Below are 27348 nucleotides of genomic sequence, written 5' to 3'. Positions count from 1 at the left end.
TAAAGAGAAAGAGCAAGAAAATGCAGTCAAGGAAACAAGGTCCTGAAAAGGTTCGGAGAGCTATCAAGTGGTGAAAATGTGCCTTATATAGAAAAATGAATGCAATTCCTATTGCAATATGAAGAGAGAAGAAAAATGATGGACATGTGTATGTGTGTGTGTACACACACACACACACACACACACACACACACACACATATACACACATACACGCACACACATATGAAATCAAAGGAGTTTTTCTATTTTTTTCTGGGACAGATGAGGTGTTTTTAACAATTCAACAACAGGTGAAAAAGGTTTAAAAAAGGTGTAATGCAAAATGAGAGTGAGAAGAAAATGCAAAGAATCAGTTAAGCAGTACGAGAACCTGGTTGAAGATAGAGACTACAGAGTGTGGTCACCAGTGTAGTAATAGCATTTTCCACATTTCTGCCTCATAGTCCAGTGTTAAGCACAGAGTAGGAAAACAGTTGACTGATCTAGGTCCAGATTGGCAAGGAAGAAGAACAATGGGGCCAAGTGGTCAATTAAATTGGCAAGAGAGTGGTCGAAGTAATGAACCAGGAAGGCTAAATGTGTTAAAGAGTAGAGTTTTTGCATGAAGAAAGGCATAAATATTATGGGATGCAGTAGTCTGTGTGGACAGATTTCAAGATAGAGGAAAGGGCAGGAGGAAAACAAATTTGGAATGTTTCTCAGTCTTGACTGCATATTGGAATCCCCTGGGGATCTATGGAAAAGACTGATGTCCAGATCTCATCTTCTGGGATTCTGATCAAATTGATCTGTGGTATATCTCGGTCAATGGGAATATATTTTACAGCCAAGTTGAAAACCATTATTTAGAGCCTCCTGTAAAGAATCTATAATTTTTGCAAAATAGTTGGCACTTTATTTTCAAAGCAATGGAGAATCAGAAAAAGTTTGAAAAGTAGCTTAAGCCATGACTCATTTTTTATCTTTCTTTTGTAGATTATTTTTTTAATTTATTGTTCAGTTATAGTTGATATACCTTCAGAAGGGTAACTTTTCCTCAGCATGACTGATATTAAGAGAATGATTAGGAAAAAGGGGGACTAGTGAAGAGAATATTTGAATATTCCAGGACAGAAACAGTAACATCTTGAACCAGGGACTGACAAAAGAATTGTAGAGTAGGGGATATATTTGTGATGTTTTAACAAAAGAACTTATTACATCTATTAATTTATGTGTAAATAATGGCAGAAGGTCTAAGATGACTGTAGGATTTTTATTTTGGATAATCTGTTAGTTTTCAGTTGCTGCATAGCAAATTACCACAGACTTAGCTCAAACATTTGTTAATTTAGTTTCCATGGGTCAGGAGTACAGGCATCACTTCTCTAGATTTTCTAAGAGCCTCACTGGGCTACAGTCAATGTGTGGGCCAAGACTAAGGTCTCAGCAGAGGCTTGACTAGGGAAAGCTTCTCTTCCAAGCTCCCTTGGAATTATCAGCAGAATTCATCTCCATGCACCCACCTGTAGGGCTGAAGTTCCTGTTTTCTTGCTGATTGACAGCCAGAGGCTGCCATCAGGTCCTAGAAGCTGTTCTCGGTTCCCTGCTCTATTGCCACTCTATAGGTATTTCATAGCATCGCTATTTGCTTCAAGGCCAGCAGGAGAATCTTTCTCCACTCAAAGGGCTCAGTCACTGTTTTATGCGTTTTCGCTTGTCAGGCCAACTCAAGATAATCTCCCTTTTGGTAAACTCAAAATCAGCTAATTTGGCATGTTAATTATATCTGTTAATTCCATTCCGCTTTACCACTGTAACCTAATCATGGGAGTGCCCTTCGATGGTATTCACAGGTCCTGCCTACACTCAAAGGGAAGACATTATACAGGCAAGTTTAGGAGTCAGATTTGTTGCAATTAATTAAGGAATACAAAAGAATTAGAATATTTTAGGAGAAAATTGATGGCCTCAGTTTTAGACATGTTGAATTTGGGGTAACTGAGCATCTAATTAGAGTGGATGAGTAGGTAGCGTAGAACTCGGTAGAGAGATGGGAATTGGAAATACATATTTGGTAGTGATCAGTAGAGGTAATAGATAAATAATGATGTCATTCAGAGAAAATTGTAGTAAAAGCTGGGCTGATGACAAGAGCAATACCAAATAAAGCTAGAACATCTGTATCTGTATCTCAACCCATATCTCTTGATTCCAATCTAATATCTCTTACATAACCTTTCACTATTCCTCTGCTTTTTTCTTTCAATAATATCCTGTTCTTCCTAATTGTGGTGTATTCTCTGTCTTTCTCCCACCTCCAATTCATACTACCTGAAAGTGAGAATCAAGATCTGTCTTAGGGAAAGCCTTGCAGATCACAGCCACTAAGTAAAATAGGTTCTATTATGCTTCCTGTTCCCAGATAGGAATTACAGGAATGTTAGGACACAAAGCCTAGTGAGGGAAAAGGGTACCATCATTAGCCATGAATAGGCTTTGTTTCTTCTTGTCAGAAAGCAGGACTTACTGTGCATCTTCCCTGCTCCTTCCATCCCAAGATCGCCTATAAAGTAAACAGATGGCACAAATTTGGAATGCAGAAGTAAACAAATGCATCTCTCTCTAAAAACTTTTGTCTGTTTATTTGAGTAGAAAACTATCAAAGCTATTGCAGCAATATTGTTGAGCAACCTGAGCTGTAATAGCAGATCAGAAAATGAATTTGATCAGTACTTTTTAAATCAGAATTTCTTCCCTTCTCTTGATTTTTTTTTCTTTCAGGTTATATTCAAGAAGAATGTGCCATCCCCTGCCCATTTGATTGCAAGCTAAGCGATTGGTCTAGTTGGGGGTCTTGCAGTTCATCTTGTGGAATTGGAGTGAGAATTCGATCCAAATGGCTAAAAGAAAAACCTTATAATGGAGGTCGCCCATGTCCTAAACTGGATCTCAAGAATCAGGTAAAATTCATGAAGCAGCAAATAAAAAGCTAAAACATTATCCCCTTTATTATTTCTTATTGAAATAAAAGTCATTATCTTGTTATAAACAGTTCATAAAATGTTATCACAAGTTCAAAAGAGGGGTTCATAGGGCAGAAATTAATATAATACAATTAGTAATAGAAGCCTTGGCCACTCCTAGGAAATATTGAGGTTAATTTGGTATTATTAGCAATGATAATGTTTACAAAAATTCAATTGATTTTGAATGAAGTGTAATTTGATTAATCATGCTATTACAAAAGCAATGAGTGTTTATGTAATGGAAGAATGTTGATTACCTGATGGCCATAAATGTAATCACTCATCTATATGCTCCAAAAATGGTCTTTTATTTTTCCTTCACCTAACTTTTTATTCTAATTTTCTTTATTCACATCTTGCCAATGTTTCCACAGCTCTCCATGTCTCTTCTGAGCTCTCTATTCCTGTTTCCCCAAAAGTCAAAGCTGTTTTCATAAATGGAACCCTGAAGGATACCCTTCCATACAGATGTCTAATGCAGGTGCTATTTTAAGCAGTCAAAGTGGATTCAAGTATTTCAGTTGACTTTATTCATATAACAGAGTCTAAGATTTAGTTAAGAATTATAATAAACTAAAATTTGTCCCATGATTGCATACTGGTTATTAGATGAAGATATATATCTATATCTATCTATCTATCTATCTATCTATCTATCTATCTATCTATCTATCTATCTACCTATCTACCTATTGTTTAAATTCAATTAAATAGGTGGAGAACAAGATGCTATTCTTACAGAGGTGAAGTGTGTCTTATATGGATATGCAGAGCCTTTATGCTCTAAAACTATTTTAATTGAATAGCTACACAGGCTTCTATTACTAATTCTAGTATATTATTTATATACTCTTAACCCCATTTTGATTAGACTTTCTATGCAGGTGGTTTAATTAAAGTAAATCTATGCATCCATTCTTAATTAAATAATAGCGTGTTTGAATAGAGTGTTTAATATTACTTGTACTTAGATATTATTTGTCAATTCAAGATCAATATCTCTAGCTGTTTTCTCCTAAATTTTGACAAAAGGCACATAACTCACTGAAAACAAAAACTTATTCTAACAAAAAATATTTATTTAAATTCTACAACAGGGCAGAGTGTTGATGCTATTCTTGTATTTTAAGGTTGTATGGTAATGACGATAGTTTCTTCCCTTAAAGCAGATGTAAAACTTTAGGGAACATAAGGCAGAGGATCGTAAAAGCAACATAAAGTTTGCCAGAAAGATCCACATATACAGTAGTTTGGTGAAGGGCAGGTTAATGAAGGGATGTGATTAATGAAAATAGAATGATAAACAGAGCAGAGATAATCTGAGATAGTAAGCTTTACTTCAGTACAAAGAAAGGCATAATATAGGTTTTATGGTCAGGAGAAAGACTTTCAAGTGAATACTCTGTATGAAGACCATTTGACCATCCCCAGGGGAATTTCTAGGCATTTAAAATAAAAAATAACTACAAGCATTTATATTTATAAATAATGTATGATATTTCTCATATCTTCTTCAAAGGCATTAATGAAAGCTAAGTCTTAATAACACTGGTATTAAACACTAATTTTAATATGTTAATTTTATGAACTAGGGTATTATCAAAGGAATAAAAGGACTTTGAGCATAGATTTTAAGACTGTATTCTCAGTTTCAAAGGCAAATGTACAGACACGTGTCTATCAAATTTGAGAGTATGAGTGAGATAAATGTAAGCCTGTTGTAACTTAAAGGAAACTTGTTCTAAACATTTAATTTACGTATAAAATTTTAACCATAAGAAGTAGTGCATGCATGCTAAAAATTAACCCAAAGTTCAACAATAATTTCGATAAATTCCATAAATGAAAATTAAGTGAGGGTAGGCCTGTTTGCAGATGTTTCTAATTTTGAGTTCAAGAAGGGAATTGTAGCATTCCAAAGACATTTCTTGTGATGCTCAGAAATGAATCCTGAGATTTAATGATTAGAAATTGAATTTAGTATGGCTTGTATTCTGATATAAAGAGGTTTCAGATATCTATGCATGTTATAGAGGTTTCAGATAATTAAGCATGAATATGGTTTAATTAAATTTGAGTAATAAAACTTCAACCCAATTCATACTTTATATTTTAACATCAGTTAATCGATCACAGCAATAAATAATAAGCCCTGCCTCTCACTTATAAGTCTATGAATGGCAGGGATGATACTATTGTGATAAATCCTAAATTTAAAAGAAATCTTCCTCAGAGCAATTCCTTTTCTAAAACAAGTACATATATACCTTTAAATATATTTATATCTGTGGTGACTTCATTACATATTTGCTCTTATATACAGTAGAATATCCTTAGTGTGTGTGTTGTGTTATATATAGAATTTTTTGAAGTTATCTGTATTCTTTTAATTCATTTTAAAATAAATTGAATTGTCAGGAATTTTCATTATTTAGGAAATATCTCCAAGCTTCTATTATTTATGGTGATTCTTCCTTAGGAGAGACTGCTATTCGTTTCTCTAAGCTGGAAATATGGTCTAGTTAGAGGTATACCCACTTGAGGCTCTTTTGTAAAGTTCAATTTTACTACTGGATTTAGGATATTTGTCTTCTTTCCAATTGGTTTTTAGGTTTGGATTTATTTTCCTATATTTGGAACCAGATTAATACTCTATCATCCATTCACCATAAGTAAGAGCTTTAAAAATTGTACTCAAATTATAGCAGTAAAAGAGGTATATATCTTTAGTACCTGTGCATGAGGAAAATTCAATGTCAGATTGAGCCTAACAGACTGTTCGTAAAAACATATTGAACTTTCTCGTGTGTGTATTGCCTATTATGCATATGTCTATGTAAATGTCAGTATACCTGCATATGCTTATCCATTCTCCTTCACTTTTCTTTAGAACATGAGATCTTTTTTGAGGGCAAGGGCTGTCTTCCGACTTTTGTAACTCATTCCAGATCCTAGTACTCTGTCTTGTGGACTGTCAAATTATATTCACTGGAAGCTTTATTTGAAAAAGAAGGGTTTTCTCTGGATGAGTCGGTGGCTAGTTCCATAGAAAGACAAAAGATAATAGAACTCTGTTTTCTTACACTGTGATTTTTTTCTTTTGAATCCTCAAAAACATAAGCTCTACTAGAGGAAAGAAATAAGAACATCCAAATTATTGTTGCCCAGAGTCTTTCCAGACTTGCTAGAAAAATCCTGGGTGTTTATATCTCCACTGAAATCTAACTCAGTGATAGAAATGGAAAGGCTAGTATTATGTAATGTATATAAGTTCATAGACTATTCTGAATCTGCTAGTGAAATCAATATTTATAACCTCTGATAAAAAGCCTGCCTTTTAAACCCAAACCTATCAACATGTTAGCTCTTTATCTAGAGGTACCAAATGACAGCAATACTTAAGTAACTTTTCTGCAAAGTATATTTGTGATGCTAAATAGCTCAAGCATGAAGCTTATTCAAAGCTCTTATCTAAGTGGAAAACTTCTAAATAATTGAATGGATTATCAGATCAGTTGGCTGATGCCCTTGATGCTGCTGTGCATAATAAAATGCATAATATACTTTAATATTTTACAATTGGTAATATGTTGGGTGGATCTAAGTGCAATTGTACTGTATATTCTTGCTATATTTTTGTCTTTTGGAATTCTGCTTAATAGAAGGTTAAATATAGGGGCATTAAACTACCATTGGATTTACATTTTCTTTTATGAAATCTTCGTGCAACTGAAGGCAAAAGAGTTCCAGGAAATTATATTTTGTTTACATGTTGCAAATCTTATGTTCACAGCGTCTTTGAATAAAAATCTTACACTGATTCATTACCTATACTTTTTTTAAAATGCATGCTATCTATTAAAATACATTTTTGAAAAAGTTTTGGTTGTTCGCAGGTGAATGAAAGGATACCAATTAAATATGTGTGTTCTCTGGAAACAGTTGTTACCTTAAAGGTGTATCTTCCCCCCAAAGAGAAGTAGCTTAAATTTGGAAATAATAATTATAATGCATTTTATTTTTCATAGCAGGATAATAATATTTTAAAGAATACTTTTTTCCCCCCAAATGCATATATATTTTAGCATGAACATTTCTTTTCTAGAAGAAAGCTTTTGGTTGAAAAAAGGTTTTTATAGAGAGATAACTTATGCTCTTTTTAGTACTGCCTCATTAGTTACTAACATCATGTTAGGATGTGGAAATAGGATAACTGTCATCTTATCCGAATGTGTGTTTACCCAGAAAAATATGGTGACACTTGAGGTTTAATTTGATTTAACCAATTTTGGCCTCTTCTTTTCATCCAGCCAGACTCCCCCGCATTCTAACCTAGTCCAAATCATTCCTGGCACAGTCCTGCTCACTTTGGACTTAGTACTTTGGCAAGGGCCCCAGACTGTAATGGAGCAAGTCTTATTTTTGAGCATGAATATGGCAGGCAGCCCAAGCTTCTCTGTGATTAAGTACATTCAGGTGTACTGTTCTTGCATCGGTAGGTGGGTGGTTGCATTTGGTAAGAACTTGCTTTAAGTATGAAATATCATATGTCATAGAATTAAGAGATATAGAGTGATTCATTCTCAGGATTATGTGAGAGGATTTAATAGAAGCAGATATTCCTAAAACATTTTACCTCTCCCCAACATGGTAATTATTATCCCAAAGCCCAGGGACACCACACTCATTTCAGAAACAGCATGAAATGGCTCCTAAGGGCTAATGTTCTTCCATTCGTATCCTTTATTCTTCCATTTGTATCTTTTATGCCTGTGTGCCAACTCAAATGCTCAGCTCTCAGATTGTGACATTGTACTAATTGAGCTGAGTAGAGCTCAGAGGAGAGGCAATTTTTTTTGTTTTTGTTCTTGCCCTGTCGGCATCTCCAAGAAAAATAGTTTTTTCTTCTCAAGAGATTCCTCTCCTCCCACATTTGAGTCCACACATACCCTACTCTTGATCATTCCAAAGTAATATCCCTCAGGCTTTGTTAAAATCCTTTGAAACTTTGATCATTTTTCTTGAGAGCTGCCAAAATCATTCACGAGAAGAAATTTTCCTATATCTGTTGTCCACTGCTTTGCATTTTACTGTGTCTTTTAAATACTGGGTATTGCTGCTCTGCACGTATTCAAATTCACTTTTTGTTGTTATTCACGATAGTTCCCTGCACATCCAGAATGTTCTCTATGAAACTGGCTTGGCAAATGTCATTAATGCTGTCCCTAATCAAGGTTCTCAGGATTGGCTAGAGACAGCTGTAAAATTGTGAAGCAAGGAAATTTTGTCACATTTGTCTTTGCAACTCTTATAATGTGCTCCTATACCTCATATTATCCATAGGCCTTGAACTCTTGAACTCCCGAAATTGTATATGAGATAACATCAGCTTCAGCAGAAAATCACATCATCTATGTTTGCAATTTTGAAAAACTGTCTTCTTAATCAAGTACTTCGAGTGGAAATTCTCAAGTACTTTTCTAGAAAAAAAATATTGGCAGAACCTACTTTTTATATCTTTCCTGAATCATCCTGTCATTTAAGCTTTCAATACAGAATGGAAGCATCTTTCCTCCTCTGGGCATTAAAAGAATATAGATCTAAATTTAACCACAGCATTTTGTTATATTAAAGATACTTGTTAGAAAATTAAACTGAACTGATGGGAGTATAGCACCTTCTTTAAAAAAATAACTTGCTTGGGACCTATTTAAAAGTGAGATTCTAAATAGCATGTTAATTCTCCAGTTTTTTTTTTATTGAGATATTGTTAACATATAACATTGTATAAGTTTAAGGTGTACAAGTGCGTTGATTTGATACACATATATTGCAGTGTGATTACCACCATGGCATTATCCAACACATCTCTCAGGTCACGTGATCATCATTTCCTTTTTATGGTGAGAACAATTAAAATCTACCCTCTTAGATACTTTGAAGTTTATAATAAAGTATTCTTGACTATAATCACTATGCTGTGTGTTAAATCACCAGGACTAAGTTATCTACTAGTTGCAAATTTGTATACTTTAGAGTTTTCAAGCTTTATCTCAATATTAAATTACCAGAAAGCAAGTTACCTACATTCTGACAAGATCCTAGATCTAAATCTCCGCGGAAAAGCGTTTGTTGAATAATGATTTATTTTTCCTGCATGACTTGAGTCAAGATAAAAATAGTCTCTCTGAGAAGCTTATCTAAATCTTTTGAAATTCAGACTATATTTTTTCAAAACCTTTATTGATCATAAGAATAGAAAAATCACTGTGAAGGGAGGGAAAGTCGATATAAAAACAGTTTTCCAGGCCCTGCTCTGAAGACTACATACTCAGTACAGTTAAAGTGGATCCAGGAATGTGTATTTCTTAACAAAGGTTTGCTTTTGCTGGTTCTTCTGATCAAGCAAGTTGGTGAATACTGCTAGAATTGAAATTCTTGCTGCTGGGCTACCATTTCTGCTGAGTTCAGCTCTGGAAAAGATTATCTCTGCAGTTGACTTAGCCATCCCTTCCTAATCCAAACAATGAACATAACCACTCTTCTCCACTCGGAGCAAATCTGGGAAGACACTCTCATTTTACAGAAGAGTAGACTTAAGCTTAGAGAGGTATAATTAATTACTTGTCTAACTAGACCTACTGATGAATATAAGGGGTTAAGAGTCAATCAGTTCTGAGGTTAAATGCTGCTCTGCCATCTACTGGCTGTGGGAACATTAGAAAAGTATTTAACTTTTCTGAGTCTCAGTTTTATAATCTGTCAAATAGGAATAACAGTGGCAACTGCCTCATAAAATTATTGTATTAATATAAAATGAAAATAAATTTCCTATCTTGTTGTTTGGCATATAGTAAGTGCTTGATAAATGTTAGGTAGGATTATTTTTCCTTGGTCTCTAATACAATTTCTGTTTCCAGTTCAGTTTACTTTCTCACCTATACCATTTTGCCTTTTAGAACTAAATTATGTAGATTATTTCTCTTTTTACATTTAGTTACTGAAACATTTAAAGTCAAACAATTTAGTTGAATATAACTCAGCTTAGAGGCATAGTAAAAGCTACTGTCACTGCTTTATGGGAAGTCTGTTTTATTTTATTTCTAAACACCTTATTTAGCATTGCAGTTTTTTCTAGTGGAAAAGGAATATAACTTTTTACATATTTATAACTAATTTCCTATGAATTTGTAATTCTTTAGATCTTTGTATAAATGTTTTTATTAAGAAGTGTAACCAAAGACACACAAATCATTATGAGCAGAGCTCTATGAATTTTCACAAAGTGAACCTTCCCATCCAATTACCACCTACATCAAGAAATAATAGTCGTTCCTCGGTATCCATGGGAGGAGATTGCTCCCAGGACCTTCCTTGGATACCAAAATCCATGGATGCTCAAATCCCTTATATAAAATTGTGTAGTATTTGCATATAACCTACGCACATCCTCCCATATACTTTAAATCATTTCTAGATTACTTATAATACCTGATACCTAATGTAAATGCTGTGTAAGTAGTTATACTGTATTGTTATGTGACTAATGATAAGAAAATAGTTTGTACCTCTTCAGATCAGATGCTGCCATCCTAGAACTAATTACATAGAACACATCAGTGACATTTTTTTCCGAATATTTTTGATCCATGGTTGGTTGAATCTGTGGATGTGGGACTCGTGGATACCAAGGGCAGACTGTACATTATTAATACCTTAGATGTCCCCTTAGTGCTCTGCCTCCTTCACTACCACTTCCTCTCACCAAACAGAAGTCCTTTTCAAACTTCTAGCACTATACGTTAGTATTAGAATATAAAAATCTTTACATAAATGGATTCTACATTGTGTATTCTTTTGTGTCTGTCTGCCTTTTACTCTGCAGCATTGTTTGTGAGATTTATCCATGTCCTGATGTGTAGCAATATGTTGTTCATCTTCATTGCTTTATGTTATGTCTTTATGTATATCCCATTATTTTATTGTATATATCACATTTTTTCCATTTTTATTGTTGATGGATAGACATTTGGATTGTTTCCATTTTGGGGCTATTACAAGTAACACTGCCATAACCATTCTTGTACGTGTCTCTTGGTGCTCAGATGTGTGCATTCCTGTTGGGTATATACCTAGGAGACTTTCTAGCTTATAAGATAGGCATGTATTCAATTTTAGTAGGTAATTGGCATTTCGTTTTAGCTTGTAAATTATCACAGATCTTCCTAATTACAGATAGTTTATAATTCTAGATAATTACTTGAAATATCTGTCTGACACCATGAAAAGAGGTGTGAAAGCCATATGGATGCATTAAAAGTTTATCTCAGAACTTATCTTATTACCACATAGCAGTGACTGCTATCTACTCCCAAGCCATCTCCCTCTTCCCAAAGAGAAAAAAATATGAGAACTACCTTCCTGCTGGACTCTGCTCTGTGCTCTCCTCTCTCCTAAACAACCATCATAACCATTGTATCCTCTGTCTCCGTTCATCCCCTGGCAATACACACATACTACCCCCCTCACACAGCAGCCTGAACTTTCTAAATCACCAGTCTTCTCATATTTAAAATCTCCCATGGGGCTCTTGTTACCTTCAGAATAAAGTTCAAACTACATCATGTAGTTTATAAGACATTTCATGATCTGGTCCCCACCACCTTTCTCTGAGCTTAGGCCAGGGAAGCTGCTGCTGAACCAGGAAGAAGGGGCTACTTTTACCTCTCTGTTTTCTCATGAGCTATCATACGGGCTTTCTCATAAAGAATGATAATTTCATATTCTGGCTGACCATATAAATCAGTTGATTGATGTCTAATTCAGTTAACAGAAACTGCTTTGCAAGTTACTAGTCACCAAACATACTTTAATGAAATTAGATATTTTGATTTACTCTATCGCCCCTTGTCTGGAAGCTACTCATCAAATTTCCTCGACATTGAATTAAAATCATGCTCTGCTGTCATTTAAATATAGACTGCCCAAAGTAGATTGAAATTATTGCTTTCTTCCCTGAAGAGAAATCTCTTTCTCTTAGGGACACTGTGCTTATCACCTGTGCTGAAAGCAAGTATGGAACCAATTGCAAAGTCTGCTTTCAAAGAATATTCCCAAAGAGCAGAGGTTTGTCCATTTTCTACCCAAATAGACAATAATCTTGTCACCCTTAGACTTGAAGGCAAATTAATTTGAGTAGTAGTATTAGGAAAGAAGTTTGAATTGAGCTGACCTACCAATGTACTTTCTCTTAAATGGGGGCCAGCAAAAGTAAAATTGCTGTTGCTTTTTTTAAATTTTTGGACCAAGGGAACACAACTGTGTTGAAATTATTATTGGTCCAAAAATTTATATTTTGTTCTCTTAAAAAGACATTTGATACTGTATACATGTATTTTTATATTTGTAACGTCTAAATGGGTCCTGTCTGATCACCTACTTAATATTATATTTTGCCACCTCCACTTCTCCCATTTACCTTTCCTTGGTTCTCCTTTTCCTACTGTGTGATAGGAAATACAGATAGTATATAATTTATTTATTTTCCCGTTTATTTTTGGTTTTAATATTTGACTATCTCTCCATGCCACCCCTGAAACATATACCACACAATTCCCGATGACTATCTCGAAAGCCGACAATGGTGTTATCTTAGATTGGGTTCTTCTAGAAGCAGAGCCTGAGGTAGGATTCAAGAGCAAGAATTTTGTATATCAAGTTCAGGGAACACCATTAGGAAAGTGAATACGAGATGCTACAGGGAAGGGAAGAAACCAATGAGATGAGTCTCAGAGTGGTCACCAAAACTTAAGTTTGTGAGGAACTCTATGCAAAATACATGCCCGAGATTTAAAAGGCCAGGAAGCTTGCATAGTCATAGGGACATTTCTAAAAGTTTCTGGTTGAAGGGAATATTAAGTCTGTGCTCTTTGAGCTAAGCATAGTCAGACTTCTGTTTTTGAAAAAGCTCATAGGCACAGAGATGAAGGTACTGGCAGTTAAAATATAGTCAGAACACAATGAAAAGTTGCTATTGGTATCCTCATGTGAATTAAAGTACCTAGAGGCATTGAAGTTGCTCAGTTGATTATATTGACTGTGAGTAGTACGTTGTGCATGCTGTCCGTGTTATAACCAGAAGTCTACTTTTTTCTAATAAAAAATATATTACAGCCCAATGGTGGGTTGGATAATTATTTTGAATAGTTTGCCTTTGAGGTAAAATACATTTATAATCATCTGGATATACAGTCTCATTTGGTTTCCCCTGAAACTGATTCCATGGCCTCTGAGGATGCTGGACCAAGACAATGGAAAGGAATAAATCTGGGTACAGACAGCAAACAATGCCCTATTTCATGAGGTAGAAATTTGATCTTCAAAGGGCTTCAGAACAACCCTACCTATATCCGCCTTTTCCCCTTTAGGTACTGTGCAGCATATTGTATCATTTTTTTTTTTCCTCCTGATACCAAGTACAGTTTTGCTTACCTGGAGTAAGTATAAGCAGGAGGCAGAACAGAGTAGGACTGGCAGGTGAGACACTTAGGTAGCATTCTCCATGCATGAAAAAGAGTATCTGACTGAATATAACTAAGAAGTTCCAGGACATTCGCATACTAGAATAATAATTTAAGTTGGGAAAAACTTAGTATCAAATCTGCTCATTCCCAATCATGGCTGCACATCAGATTTACTCCAGAAACTTTACTTCCCTGCTCCCCCACTTAAACCAACTAAATCAGATTTTTTTTTTTGCTGGTCAGAGCCAACTGTGTGTTTTTTAAAATTCTCAGTTGAAGATCGTCTACTGTGCAACTTGGGCTGAGATCTGCTGTCTAATGCCCCATCAGCTTATAAATGAGGTAACTGGGGCTCAGGGAGGTGATTTGACACCTAATTACCGACTAGAACAAGGGCCCTACCTCTTGGTCCATTGTTGTTCTTTTCTTCTTTGAACACCTATTTAAATGAACGTGAGTGCAATAAGAAACATCAGTAACACAGATATGTACTACGTGTTCATTATTCTTTTAGGAAAACCAATAAGGGCACTATGACCTCATCTTGCAATATTTCCTTCTGACAATGACTCTTCCTACACTATTAAAGACCTTAATCGCAAGCAAGTGATCTTTTCTGGGAGATGAGTTAACTGAATAATAACTGTCTCCAATAACTGTCTTTTCCTTGGGTATGAGAGGACTTACTGGGGGTTGTGTAAATAACCCTGAATGATGTAGAAAAATAAAATATAAGGTATTCAATAGACTTATGGTTTGGGGTGGTATGATATCATAGGAAATGTATTTTATTTTGCATCATTCAACAAATATCACTTGTATATCCTCATACTAGATACTAAGGACATTGGGACGAATGTCCTGATGTAATATAAACCGGCGGGTAAAATTACGATAGTGTGATGTGAATAGAGACTCTCAGCAACAGTAATTTATTAATGTGCTCAGGTAGTTTTCAAATAGAGAAGATTTAAAAATAAAGTGGATTTGAAGGTAACCATAAACGTTTTGGAAGGCAACTTCAATTCTGTGCACCTGTGTTATTATTCATTCATTCTTCCATCTTTCAGCAAACACTTATGGAGAATAATGATGTGCCAGGAGGAGATATTTATGAAGCTCATTTCAGCCACCGCTCAGGGGGTTTCCACTGGGAACTTGCATTCCTGGAAACTCGAATGAGTAGTTGGATAGGTTGGAAGTATAGATGATAATGCTCTAGATACTCATAGCATCAGAACTCTATTACAGTCTTTAAAAATACTCAAAACCAGTTTGGACTCAGCAAAATTACCCATTCCTCTTCAATATTAGGATGATTTACAACCCAAATTGGCTAAAACAATAAGTAAATACATTACCTCATATAACAAACTCAGTGATAATGCAGGCTCCAGGATTGGTTGGTTCTGTGGCTCAGCTGTGTCATCAAAGATGTAGTTTCTTTTAGTCTCTGTTTTGTCATCCTCAGCATTGGCTTCATCCTCAGGATGTTAGCGAGATAACTGTCATCAGCAGTTTCAGAATTAGCCTCTTGATTCAGCAATGACCAGAAGAATAAGAGAGTGTCTCTTTTTTGGGAATCTCAAACAACAAAATTTCCAAGAGCCTCCCTACTCCCCCTAAAAGACTTCACCTCATGGGCTGAAGTTGGACTTTTTGTTCTTTCCTAAACTAATCTCTGGAAGGAGTCATGGAATGAACTTGATTAGCTCAAACAAGTACTTCTCAAACTATTTTATAATTCATGACACATACAGAAATCTATATTTGTCTGGCAAATTGGGATGTGTATTCCAAGCTGCTTATCGCAGAAGTGAATGGTTCAAGACCCTGGGCTCTGTGGGATAGTAACATCGGTGTCTTAACATTCACGTAAAATTCACTTATGAGACACTGGTGCGGTAGGGCAGTGCTTCTCAAACTTTAATGTGCATATGAATCACATGACGGATCTTGCCAAAATGCAGACCCTGACTGAGTAAATTTGAGGAAATGGAGATAGAGACTGAAATATTAACAAGTTCCCAGATGATGGCACTAATGCTACCGGTCTGCAGATTACATTTTGAATTGCTAGCGTATACCAGTTGGGGAGCTCTTTTATAGACTAATCACTGGGAGTGGAACACATGTTGAGGTGTGAACTAAAACATCTATTATATGCTCTTAATTTTATTCTCTTTTGACATTTAATTTGATAAGAGCATCATTAGTTTTAAGTAATATTTCGAGCCTTATATTGAGAAAGAAAAATTAAGGAATGTAATCAAACAAAAAAAAGAAACTCTCGTGTGAAGAAAGAAAACCGAACTAATTTCCTTATGAGGATATGAACTGCCTTGACTTGAGCTCCTCCATGACACTGCTTTTTCCCTGGGAGGGCATTATTCCATTTTGCAAGTTATTTGATGTGACCAGCCTTCCACTGCCTCATTCCATATGATAAATAAGCAGACTTCAAATCAGATAAGCTATACATTCAGACACCCCGTGTGTCTCCTGTTTTCCCTGCTGTATGTAGCACGTGCATCCCTTTCTCCTGTTGCTCACTAATAATTTAAAGGCACAATGGATTATACATGTATTGGTGAGAGTTCATTACAACATTAATGGAAGAAGCCAAGTTTAATATCTCCTTTGGTCTCCTCCAGAATGTTTCATTCCAAGTAAATCTTCTATAGACTCTTCAACATTGTGACACCAATTAGTAATGCAAATAACAATAAGTAGGTGGCAAGGATAAGTAGAGCTGAATATCATTTTGTATAAAAGCTAAATAAAACCCATATTTATGGGAAAGAAATCTCAGTGAAAATTGTTTATTTAAAGAGATTTATGTATTTAAATTTAGATATGTAGTTGCTTTAAAAAAATTTTTTTTAAAGCCTCTGAGGGATAATACATGCAGAATAGGCGAAGGTGGAATCTTAGAAAATGCAAAGTAATAAGACATTAGACACATAGCATTTGGTTTAATATGTACATACCCATGTAATTATTTGCTAACCATCTGTTTTGTATGTGTTTATCCTGGTTCATTCTGAAACTTGAGGCTACTAGAAAGTAGATACTTTGTCTTCTATTGCCATCACAATTTGTCCAAGAGCTGATCGGTCACCACCATGTCTACTGAACATCTATGTGCCCTCCTAATAATTAAAAAAAAAAATGTTTCAGAGGCAAATGAATTTTTATGTATGAGTAGAACTTCTGACATGGTGAAAGTGTTACTCTTTTTTTTTTTTTTTTTTTGCTCTGAGTAAATGCTGTCTTTAGAGAATAGCCTAAGTTAAAGAATGGCTGCAGACTGAATGTTTATATCCACCAAAAATTTATATGTTGAACCCTAATTCCTAATGTGATGATATTTGAAGGTGGAACTTTTGGGGATATGATTAGGAGATTAGGACATGAGGATGGAGCCCTCATGAATGGTATTAGTGCTCCTGTAAAAGAGACCCCAGAGAGCTCCCTAGACCCTTCCTCCAAGTGAGGGCACAGGGAAAGGACAGCTATCTATGAACCAAGAAGTGGGCTTTCACCAACACACACCTTGGACTTATCAGATGCTAGAACTGTGAGAAATAAATTTCTGTTCTTTATAAGCCACTCAATCTATGATATTTTTGTTATAATGATCATGTGTATTTAGATACTTTATGTTCAGATTCTATTTTTAGCCTTACATTTACTGCCCTTATGGCTTCTTTCTGGTGTTTACATTTATAACTCAGAGCTAGAAACTAAATCAGCACATTTGAGCCCTAGTAACTAGAGTAAGAGGGGTAAGTTTGATTCAGTCATTTTGCTATATCACTGTGGTTCATTTTTCTCTTTTTGGTGAAAAAGATTATGGCTTTTTGAAAACTGATTGCTAACTGTATATTTGTTCACTCATTAAAAAAAAAAATGGTGATTCTTCTATATGTAGTAACTGAAGCCAGGCCTATATGAAGCTGAAACAAATGACAAATTCAGTAAATTTCAGGGAAAAGAATCCATAAAAATGGAATATTTGCTGACCTGAATATCAACCTATTTAAACTTATCTGGATTCTGTCCCCCTCCCCCTTAGAGTTGTAAGCATTAGAATCAAAGTCCTCTATGTCTAGAAAATGAAACCAGAAAGATAACTGAGCAAAATACAGAATAATTGTGAGGAAACAGTTGGTCAAGTTAGTTATTTAATGCTAAATAGGGACGGCAAAGAACTAAGAGAATGAATATAAAGAAGGTACTTTAGAATGTAAAAATGAAATATGAACATCTTGAACTCAATATATGATCCTCTTTGCATGAATTATGGTCTGTCATTTGAAATGCACATTATTCAAAACTACTGAAAAATCTGTTTTGGCTTATTACTTAATTAAAAGTAAGTTATGACCATTTTCAGTCTTTATATAATTTATATCATTTGTAAGTCACGAATTACCCATAATTCTGTTGGCCTTAATCATCAAAAAAAAAAAAGTATTTCTATGCTTAAGTATGGTCGCTATGCATCTTTTCTAATCTAGCAGATGTTACAAAAGAAACTCACAGCTGGTAAAAATTTATATTCAAAAGTATAAAACATGGCAGTGGAAAGATTAATTATATGTATTTAATACTTTTGATTCTTGAAAACCTCAACTTTTTTCACAGTAAGGCCAGTGGTTTCATTGTCTGGTTGGCAATGGACAGATGATAATGTTCTGGTCTATTTTACTTTATGATGAACCAAAGAGGACTGGTTGTTTCTCTAATGAGTTTGTAAGAGATGCTTCAATGCTGACACATTAGATGCATCCCTTAGATTCCTATAAGGAAATGAGAAGTAGTTTTAACAACTTGCTAAAATTATTACCATTAGAATGAATGAAGCACTAACACACACACACACACACACACACACACACACACACACACACACACACACACACACACACACACACACCCCCCCCCAGATGTTTAAATGGTTAGATTTGGGAGAAAATATATAATTAATTTGTATTTTAGTGCCAAGTACAATTTTTAATTTATTCTGATTAACTACTTTATAGCCCATCTAGAATACCATTTGAAGGAGTTATGGAAAGCCTATAAAAGGAGTCATAATCAAGAGATGACACTTTATTGGCATAGAAGTGGAAGAGTTTCATGCCCGAAGCTTATGTTACTCAGAAAGGTTCAAGTTTCACTTGCCCAGAACCTGTTATTGAATTACAGCCCTAGAATCGATGTGGGAAGCAGAATAACCCACTTAATTACATCTTGTACTAAGGTTTAATTCCTCCACAGACCAGGTAAATTGTTCTAATCTATATGCCTATACTTTATACTTGCTATAGTCAAGTCATCATGCAAAAACATAAACAGATTTCTTGATAAAAATTGATATAAAGGGGACTGGCTAAGTGAAAATTGATGATTGAGCTCTAACGCTTTCCCATAGATGGAAAAAAAAAATTTTTTTGAAAGCATGAATGCTATTGAGATAATGTGTTCAGTGGTCCTAATATAATGCCTGGTGTATGTCAGGCATTCCATAAGTAATAGCTATTATTATTAACATCATTATTAATCATGGTGCTAGTGAGGATTCTGGGAGAAAGTCCTTGGAAATGCCACCGTATTGCAAACTGTTTTCAAGCCCAGATATTATAACCTGTTGGCACGCGCTAGACTTTAGCTAGACTTTTAGAGTGCATTGTTTGGTCTGTTCAGTGTTTGCTACCAGGTGATAATTTATTTTTAATTAGTTGTCAAGGTTGTAAAAATGAGATTTTTTTTTTTTGCATTAAAATTTGGATTCTAATATCAGAACGTCTGGAGTGATTCAGACTCTGAGAATACTGATATAATGGCCATCTTCTTTCTCTCTCTCCACAGTCCTCTCCTACACCTATCTCAAGCATCAATAGCTAGGCTCATCCATTAATATTTGCAAGTTAGAGAGAGACTACAAATAAATATCTACATTTCAAATGTTTCCATAATTAAGTATAAGGCAAGCCAACAAGCTATTATATAAGAGAATGTGATGCCACAGGGAGAGCCAGTCTCCAGCCTGTGCTTTGTGCTCCTGTTCTTCCAGCCTCTATCCTGTGCCAGGTAGCCAGTTCTACTCATTCAAGCTCTGTCCACTGTAGACAGACACCACATTCCCACTCTTCAGACCTAGAGTTCTCACATGGTTTGGGGAAGTGCTGTCTCTCAGAACAGATCTAGGGAAGAGGTTCACATGAGTCATGGAAGCAGTTCAGAAATATCGGGTCTAGCATTTATAAAATGTGGTCAAATAGACTCTAGGAGGAGTCAGAGAGCACACTGCCAGTGGGCACATCCCCTTGACTCTGCAGGTTCTTCACACTCAGGGAGGAGGTGCAGCTGGAGGAGAACAAGATAGGGTTCCTCTCTGCTGGGGGTTCAGTTGGTGGTGGGGTGGGTGAAAGCCAGAAGGCAGTACTCTTAGTGACCATTTATATTGAGATTTGTGCTATCTCTTATAATAGCTTTAAGATCAGAGCATTATTCTTGGAATTCAAGTCTATCAAACATGATAACATAAATGATAGAAAAATAGTGTAGAGAGTTTCATGAAAATAGAAAGGGCTTAATTTTTAAGTAAAGATTATTTTACTTATGTCACATACCTAGAATCTGCAGGTGTTTAAGTTCGAAGCCCTTGGTTTAGTCTCCTTCCTTCTGTCTATATTGTAGTGCCTTGTTTATGGTACACAGGAGGTGTCCATGGATATTAATTGCTTGTTTTAATGCCAGATTGTGAGATTTGTGGAATGCTTATGAAATTATTTCAGTTGAAATAGGAAAGAGTTTAGGAGTGTTTCATCTAAAAGCATTTTAGGAAAGTGCCCTTAAAACAGTGATCAAATTTTCTAGTTTTCCGGGTCCTTTACTCTCTTAAAAATTAATGAAGATCCAAAGAGCTTTTGTTTATATGGGGTTATATCTGTCTATAATTACTGTACTCAAAATTTAAACTGAGAAATTAAAAAAGGATTTTTTAAGTATGTAATTAAATTTAAGTACTTTATATGCTAATGTTAATAACTTTTATGAAAAATAACTTTTCCTGCAAAGTAAAAAAAGCTTTAAAAAGTGGTATCATTTTACATTTTTTCAAATTTCTTTGACATCTGGCATCATAGAAAATAGCTGAATTCTCATACCTGCTTCTGCCTTCAATCCTTTGCAATGAGTTGTTCTAGGAAAGTATATGAAGAAATTCTAGCCTTACACAAATACATGGTAGAAGAAAGAGGTGTATTAGTAGATCTTTTTAGATAATCTTAGATAGTCTTTGTGACTATACCAGAGCTGACAAGTGGTAGTTTTTCAAAATTAGTTGCAGTGTGGAATCTGAAATCATAATCCACTTTTCATACATTAAAATCCACTGGGCTGTCTGGCACTTTGAATACGTCTTCCGTCTGTGCATCATTTTGTAACTTCATGTCTAGCTCATTTGGAAATATTGATTGATTGATTTATGCCAAAATGTTGACATGTGCCACTACATAATATCAAAAATTCATATTAATATCACCACTGATCTTATCTGAAAAATCTTCAAGCATTGGGAAGCTCCCAAGCTTATGGTGGCAAATTCAAGTTTTTAAAATTTTAAGTTTTGCTTGACAACTTGAACTTTATCATTGCAAACCAATATTATTAGATGTTTTACTTGTTTTAAGTGACAGACTCACTTGATTTTTTGAGAAATTATCTTCTAAATATTCAGGTCTGTATAACAATAGTTTGTATGCAAAACGTTCTCTTAAATCAAAGTGTTGTTCTATAATCAAAGAAGCTGGTTCAGCCTGCAGCTCAATCGCACAAGTGCCTTTCCTTGAGAGAAATGTCAAACTTCAGCGTGCAGTAGAAATGTTTTATGTGCATTTCAAAATTAGCAATGTAATAATTTAAAGAGGTGTAATCAAGTGTGTAGTTGTGTAAATGCAATGAGGTGCCATTCCATGATTCATTTGAGGCACCAGCAGTTTTATCTACCATTGTTTTTGAATTATCATCACAAAGGTCATGAGTTTTTTTAAAAAGCCAGGAACATCTGTATTATTATTATGAAAATAGTTTTGACCTATAGACCTTCCGAATGTATCTCAAGGACTTACAGGTGTCCACAGAGCACACTTTGAAAACAACCACTCTAAAAGTAAAAGGATGAGTGTACAACCTCAGGAAGAGAGGAAAGGGAGGACAGAAAAGAAATGAAATTACATTATCTTCTTAGATTTCTTACTTAGTCATAATAAATCCATTATAAAACAACTTTACAGGTTTTTTGAAGGGATCCTACATAACCTCTTTTGCCCAGACTTTGCAGTTTTTATTGCTCTTCACTTTTAGAAAGCTATTTTCACTCTTAACCAAAATCCTTCCCACTGAAGTTTAAGTTCAATGTATCAGTACAAATTTTTTCCATGCCACTTATAATTCCCCTCTGTAAATACCACTCTTAAATGGCTCCTTAATCTCCTGTTTCTTGAGAATTTTAAGCTTTTCCTAAAACTTCTTTTGTGTGCCATTAATCAGCCTTTTTCCTTGATTTTTTTTCTATTCCAAGTCTTATTTAAATCATTAGACCTGAAGGAATAAACTGGAATGGCTTCAGGTTTTACTAGTCAAAGCCTGTGCCCTTGGGTCTGCCTTTTCTCTACCTTTTTTTCTAGATTTACCAGTGGGACCATCTTTCTCCCACCTCCCAAGATACAGACCTCACAGTCAGCTGAATTTGACAGGATGTATAGGAATGCCAGATATCTCCCAAGAAGTGTTCCTTTGTTCACCCATGTAAGCTTGGTGTAGTCCATAATTCTGGACAGTAACACAGACACCTTAGGTGACAGAAAGATTTTATAATAGTTTATTGTACTTCTTGGTCCATCTTTTTAGCTAAATAGTGAGCCTCTCCATTAGTGTCTTGGGGCACAGTAAAAGGGGACAAGGCATTGTAGTCCAGTAAATACGTCCTAAAATTTATAGGCTTTTATTTATTATTGATCTTCTGCAGGATTAAACTCTCAGAATCTCAACACTCTCATGACAAATGGTGATAATAATATCTACATTATGGAATTAGCATATGAAAAAATAATACACAAAAATCATGTTCCACAGTCTATGGCTATATTAATCCTCAGTAATGATAGCTATATTGCTAATGTCAATAAATCATTCTAAGGACTTTTATTTCTACTTACTTTTTCTCTTAGCTCTTTATAACTCTGTTCAAGCATAAGTCTCTCTAGAATAAGGTATTCTTTTTCAGAGATTCTATGGAAGAAATTCAGAAAACCCAGAGCTCTCAGTGTGCTTGAGTGATGTCATCTACTCTTCATGTGTATTTCTAACAGTCATATTGGATTCTTTGTTCATATCACTTTTAAAGTATTTTTGGAACACTCTTTGATATTTGAGATAAGAGTAGGGTCTTACTAGCAATAATGATTCTATAAAGAAATGTTTAGGATAGTCTTTCATCATCAAGATTAAGATGATAATTATGATTTCAAATCATAGCTATCATCTTAATATTTACAAAAACTGTGCTCATATTATTTTCTAGAGACTTTAGAAACTCATTTTGATTTACAATACATTATGCTAACTTAAAATATCAACACAAAACCTTTGCCAGAGGTCTCATCAAATTCTGCAATTCAATAAAAAAAGAAACAGTAACTGTATTAGATTATTTTATTAAATTTACATGTAGAGTATTCTACAGACTGAGCAATTACTCTGAAGTTCTATCTTTCATGAGAAAAGATGAGAATTTTCACTTTTGATTAAGCTAAATTGCAATTCTCAAGAATTTTCCAATTAATTATAATTCAAATAGAGATTTTCATTAGAGTTCAGAAGAGGCTAAATTGAAGTACATTAATAAATTAACAAGATTAAAATTTTAACCATGTGAAGGACAATGGGAAATATCTAGATTTTTGTAGATACAACTTTGTAAAGCTGTGAACATCAAGTCTGAATTTTGAAAAAAGCTGCTCCTAAAAATACTATGCATGCAAGTCTTAGTTACTTCTCAAAATACAAAGAATGTCTTCATGACATGATTTTTGCAGCTCATTCAGGAATACCAGTTTTTTGATGTTTTAATTTTATATCTATGAAAGCTTTAAGGTTTTGTTCTGAAATTAGATGAGGTTACTAACTAGATACTTTCCAGATTGAATTACTATGGATAACAAATTCTGTAAGATTACTTTTAAAAAGATGCTATATAAATTTAAATAAAAATTATCTTAGAATCATGATCAGCAAGTTTCATCTGTAAAGGACCAGCTAGGTTTTTTACCTGGTAGGTTTTTTACCAGGTAGGTTTTAGGCCACATGATCTCTGTCAGGACTACTCGGCTCTGCCCTTGATTGGTAAAGGCAGCTGCAAACAAAATAAACAAAGGAGCACATCTAGGATCCAAGAAAACATCATACAGACATGGACTGGATTTGACCCATGAGTTGTAGTTTGCCAACCCTAAAGCTCCCTAAATATAAACAGTGTTTCAGAATACCTTGAATTAGAGAAGATATTAAAAATCAGATCACATAAGTAAAGTAGTAGATTCTATTAGCTCTTTCACATATCTAAGGCCTCTTAAGACTATGCCTCTAAAATTAGAAAGTGTGGTTCCTTTGGGCTAATGAAAATAGCATTCTACAAGAGCTTATCCATAAGGTTTATTTTCCACATAAAACTGCTGGCAACTTTAGTTATCATTATAGTCCATCTTTTCAATTATATTCTATGTATTTACCAAGAACTTATCTAGTGTTCTAAGGGTAAAGATAATTGTGTAAATTTTTGTGTTCATCAAATAATTTTCAGAAAGAGGATTGAACTGAATTAAATTTTTATTTTTTATATTTTTTATTTCTAAAACTTTTAATGTACAGTGTAAATCTCCAGGCGACAAGGCAGATATGTTACATTTCCTAAATGTGTTTAGTCATAGAACCCCCAGTGAGTGAACACAGGAAATACATGGGACATAGTTTAAGAAATGCTAGTATAGATAGCCCTGGGCCCGAGTATGCCTAATAGCATTCTTAGTTATCACTGGCCATCTGGAAATAGCTTTCCCAGCTGAAAGGCTCAATAGCCTTCTAGAAATAACTGTTCCTCTTTTCAGCCTCCATTTAGGGCTTTCTCTCCTCAGCTTGTATTTCTCAGAACTATCCTTTCCACCTTGATTATGTTCCAACTCCTCACCTTGTTCCAGAACAGGGAGAAGTGACAAGATGAGGAGAAAGGAAGGATATAGGAGATCCCTCCGCCTAATAAACCCTAAGTTCTCTGAAATATAGATGAATTGTATTTCAGACTTCTAGAACATAAAAACATGCAGGGTGCTCTGATTTCCTCAAACAGCTTGATGAAGGAGAAAGAGTGGGAGGTTATCAAGTGACAGAAGTCATGGGTAAAAGCTTTGAGACTATATTTTGTCCCACTTGGGATTGAGAAGTGTCCCCAATCTGAAGCCTTGAAGCCTATAGCTAATTATCCTTTGGCCTTCTGCTGCACCAAAACATTTGTTCTGATGGCTCCCCTGCTTAAGGGAATAACAATATTAAGAGTTCAAACTAATGAGCAGGATGCTTCACCTGAATTATCTGTTTTAGTTCTCATATTGATCCTATGAAGAAGTTAGTATTATCATGCCTTTTTTATAGATGAGGAAAGTGATGTTGAAGAAAGTTTAAGTAATTGCCCTTGTTTCACAGCTAGTAAGTCCTGAATCTAGGACTAAAACCCAAGAGAGCTAGTCTTCAGTCTTAGCTAATACCTGTATCTAATGGCCTGGTACACAAGGGAATAGGAGCCCCTAATCCCAGCTGAAAGTGTTAGCGGTCACTGAATATGCTGGGCACTATGCCAGGAGCAGTACACTCAGAAGAGAATATGATCTAACCCTTACCTGAAGGTACACATAGCACCTAATTCATTGAATTCTAGTTACTGTGTATTTTTTTTTTAGATGGATTTTCAGAAGCACTGAAGGGGGAACAATTAATTTAATTCTAGTTAATAAAGTTAGGGAAGGTCTCATAGAAGAAGTGAAAACTGAACTGAGCCTGTATGAGGATTTTAAAAAAAATAGAAAACAGAAGAATGCCATTTGGGCAGGGATCAAGGCCCACAGCCACTTGTGGAAGAAGGGAATAGTGAGTTGTCAAGTACAACTGCTTATAGTCTTAGGAATCATTTTAGAGACAGAATTTACAGGATATCTTGATGGATTGGAACTTGAGGAAGAGAGGACTAAGGAAGAATCATCTTTCAAGCCTGAATGGCCAGTGAGAAGCTAACACCATTAATGGACAGAGAACACCCTGAGGGCTGGATGTGATGCAGTTAGTTCCAGACATGCTTAATTGGAGGTTTTTTGAGATAGTTAGGTACAGATTTCTAGTCAATGGTTGCATATTTAGAATTAAAGCATAGCAAAATGATCAATACAGGACAAACTGAGGTGGAATAAAAAGGTTCACTATTTCGACTGATAGGAACTTTTATAATAAAGTCAGAACTTCTTGTACTTAAAGAATGTGAAAAAACAATGTATATTTTTATGTATTCATAATATGTATATTGGTATATATACATACATGTAGTATGCACATATATATATATGTATATCTTCTCTGAGAAAAAGCACTTTGAGTTTCAAATCATCGACATAAAAATAGATTTTGGGGTATGACTTTGATTGGATCTACCCATTATTTTTAATTGCTCATAATATAAAATATAGAATTTTCACTAATAATGAAATTAGACATATGGGTGTTAGTCACCCAAATGTTACTCATTTCTCTGAGAAAAATAATGATTGTCATATTAGATATCTGTGATAAAGATGATGACCTCTGAAAACTGTTAAGAAATTGTCTCCATCTATATGGGACTTCATTTCACAATTTTTTTCTTTTTTCCATTTTATATGTATATTTGTACACATAGTATATTATTTAGAATCACATATCTGTGATGGGTATACTAAGACATGCCCTGACAATTTTTTTGGAGAAACATTTACTTGTGCCTAAAGTGAAAGGAGAGTTGCAAATCACTAGAATTTAATAGACTAGAATTGGATTTGAAATTGCCAACTGCTAATGGAGAAAAAACTGTATATCACCTTTCTTGCAGCATGAGCCACAGATACGTAATGATTTTCTTACCACGATGGGCAAATCCAGGACTAGAATGAATTTTCCAAGATTCTCAAAGTAGCACCTATTCTGGCATCCCTCAATTCTCTGATTTCAGGGATAAAGTTAAAATTCTATTTATGTTAACTATTTATGTAATTTTCTGTACTTGTTAATATCTGATTTAAGGAGGAACTTTGCATTTCTTTACTTTTTTTTAGGCAGCTTATAATACTAACAAAAAGAAAAAAAAAACCACAGATTTGGTCTCATATATATCTTGTTAAGAAAATATTAACCAACCAAACCCATCGTAAATACAGTTCATTAGATTTTGTTTCTTTGGTGTTTACCAATTTAGTCTTAGTTACTGTAAGTTGTTTAGTTTTTCTTTTATGAATTTTATTTACTGAAGTAAAGTCAAATGTATATTTGAAAACCATTACTGTAGCTTTAAAAATTACCTTGAGTCACTCTGTAGGAGATGTGATCCAGATGAATAATAATTTGAATGGTTATAGGAAATCTGATGTAGTGCCTATACACAATACAATGTTGTGCACTTAAAAATTGGTTAACAATAAGGTGTTACACACTTAGAAATTTAACAATAAG

At 34.7% G+C, this 27348-nt stretch overlaps 1 protein-coding gene across 2 annotated transcripts in view; it reads left to right on the top strand.

The window, feature by feature from the left end:
* The window catches only part of THSD7B (thrombospondin type 1 domain containing 7B), a 793340-nt gene that overhangs the window by 577645 nt on the left and 188347 nt on the right, over positions 1–27348 (top strand). For both annotated transcript variants that reach the window (XM_023527487.1, XM_023527488.1), the window contains one exon: positions 2766–2944. In XM_023527487.1, the coding sequence (XP_023383255.1) occupies positions 2766–2944 (179 nt within the window). The remainder of the gene's footprint in view (positions 1–2765; positions 2945–27348) is intronic.

This window comes from Pteropus vampyrus, unplaced genomic scaffold (genome assembly GCF_000151845.1).
Source record: "Pteropus vampyrus isolate Shadow unplaced genomic scaffold, Pvam_2.0 Scaffold17, whole genome shotgun sequence".
NCBI lineage: Eukaryota > Metazoa > Chordata > Mammalia > Chiroptera > Pteropodidae > Pteropus > Pteropus vampyrus.
The sequence above is the reverse complement of the archived record's forward strand: the minus strand, read 5'-3'. Positions and strand labels throughout refer to the sequence as shown.